Source organism: Plasmodium gallinaceum (genome assembly GCF_900005855.1).
Source record: "Plasmodium gallinaceum strain 8A genome assembly, contig: PGAL8A_v1_119, whole genome shotgun sequence".
Taxonomy (NCBI): domain Eukaryota; phylum Apicomplexa; class Aconoidasida; order Haemosporida; family Plasmodiidae; genus Plasmodium; species Plasmodium gallinaceum.
The window spans coordinates 285407-287076 of NW_021628276.1; the positions used below are offsets into that span (position 1 = coordinate 285407).

The 1670-nt window shown below is 14.3% G+C and overlaps 1 protein-coding gene across 1 annotated transcript; it reads right to left on the reverse strand.

The window, feature by feature from the left end:
- Positions 1-367: 367 nt before the first annotated feature.
- Positions 368-1396, reverse strand: LRR9 (leucine-rich repeat protein; the record flags this gene model as incomplete). The annotated part of the gene is made up of 1 exon (XM_028672912.1): positions 368-1396. The coding sequence occupies one exon, from the start codon at positions 1394-1396 to the stop codon at positions 368-370; it is 1029 nt and encodes a 342-aa protein (XP_028529417.1).
- Positions 1397-1670: the final 274 nt, after the last annotated feature.

A 1670-nucleotide genomic window follows, 5' to 3' on the forward strand; every position in this document is an offset into this window, starting at 1 on the left:
TTAAAAAAAAAAAAAAAAAAAAAAAAAAAAAACGAAAATGAAAATGAAAATGAAAGGATTGATCAATATATAAAAAAATTCCATTAAAAAGAAAGAAAATTTTGAAAATGTGAAATTCTATTTAGGAAAAAAAAAAAAAAAAAGAAAAAAAAACAAATTTTTACTTTTTTATTTTAAATTTTTAAATAGGTTAATTTTGTCAGAAAGGTAATTAAATTATAATAGTTTATGCTTAATCATATAATTAAACATATTGTATGCTTATAAAAAAAAAAAAAAAAAAAAAAAAAATTATATATATTTATATATATATATGTATGCATACAATTATATATACAGATATAATAAATTTTAAAAAAGATAAAATTTAAAAAGGAAAATAAATGGAGTTTTTTTTTTTTTTTTTTATATTGTATTTAATTAAATTATATATGAGAGTGTTCTTTGTATTTATATTTTTTAAATTAGGAAAATAATTTTTTAATGTTAATAAAAAGTTGTGAAATATAAAATCATTATTTTTATGTAGATCAGTATTTTCGTTATTACAGAAATATTCAAGCTCTTTTACGTTTATGTTTTTATATTCATTATCTTCATAGTCATAATATAACAAAGTATTAAATGAAACATCCAAATATTTTAAGTTTTTTAAAGAAGGGAGGTGATTTAAATGACTTATTTTATTGAAACTGATATTTATATTTGTAATTTCTCTATGATGATTAAATAAATATCTTAAGAAAAGAAATGATTCAATTTTGTTATTTTGTAAATAGATATTTTTCAAATTGGGGATTAATTCATTTAAAATACCTTCATTATTATCATGATTTATTTTTGCCACAAAATTATTAGAATTATCAATGTTGTTTTTATTAAATATAATTTCATTAATATCATTATGAGATATACATAAGTTTATCAAGTTATTTAATTTGTATTTATTAATATAGGGAAATTTGGTGAGACAATTTTTTCTTAAATTTAATGTTTTTAAATTATTTATGTGAAAAATATTCTCCTTTTCTTTTATTATGTTTTTCTCAATTAAAATAGACAAAATATTATCAATTGAAATTTCTTTGAAATAATTATGTGATAAATCCAATTCCCACTGAATAATTAATTCTTTTTTATTATTATCATTATTTAATGAATTATTTATGATTAGATCAAGTTTTTTTTGAATTTTTATAATATCCCTTATTATATTGTTTTTATAGATATTTATTATTTGTGAAAAATTTTCCTCATTATTTATTTTTAGTTTTTTAAAATTTAATATTATATTTATACAATTATCAATATCATGTGGTTTTTCGAAAAATAAAAAATTTCGGTTATTTTTTTTATCTTCTAAAATAAAGTTTTCATTAATTATATTTTCCTCCATTTTGTAAATAGAAGAATTAAAAATAATAACAGATATATTAAAAAAGTTTCATTATATATATATATATATATATAAGTAATTGAAAAATTTTAAACAACAAATGATTAAATTATCTTGTGATAAAAATTATATAAAAATATTAAAAGATATTTAAAAAATAAAGATATTTAAATATAACAATTGTAGATATATGAAAAATAAAAAAAAAAAGTAAAATTATAACATTTTATTTTTTTTTTTTTTTTTTTAAAAAATTTTAAAAAAAAAAAAAAAT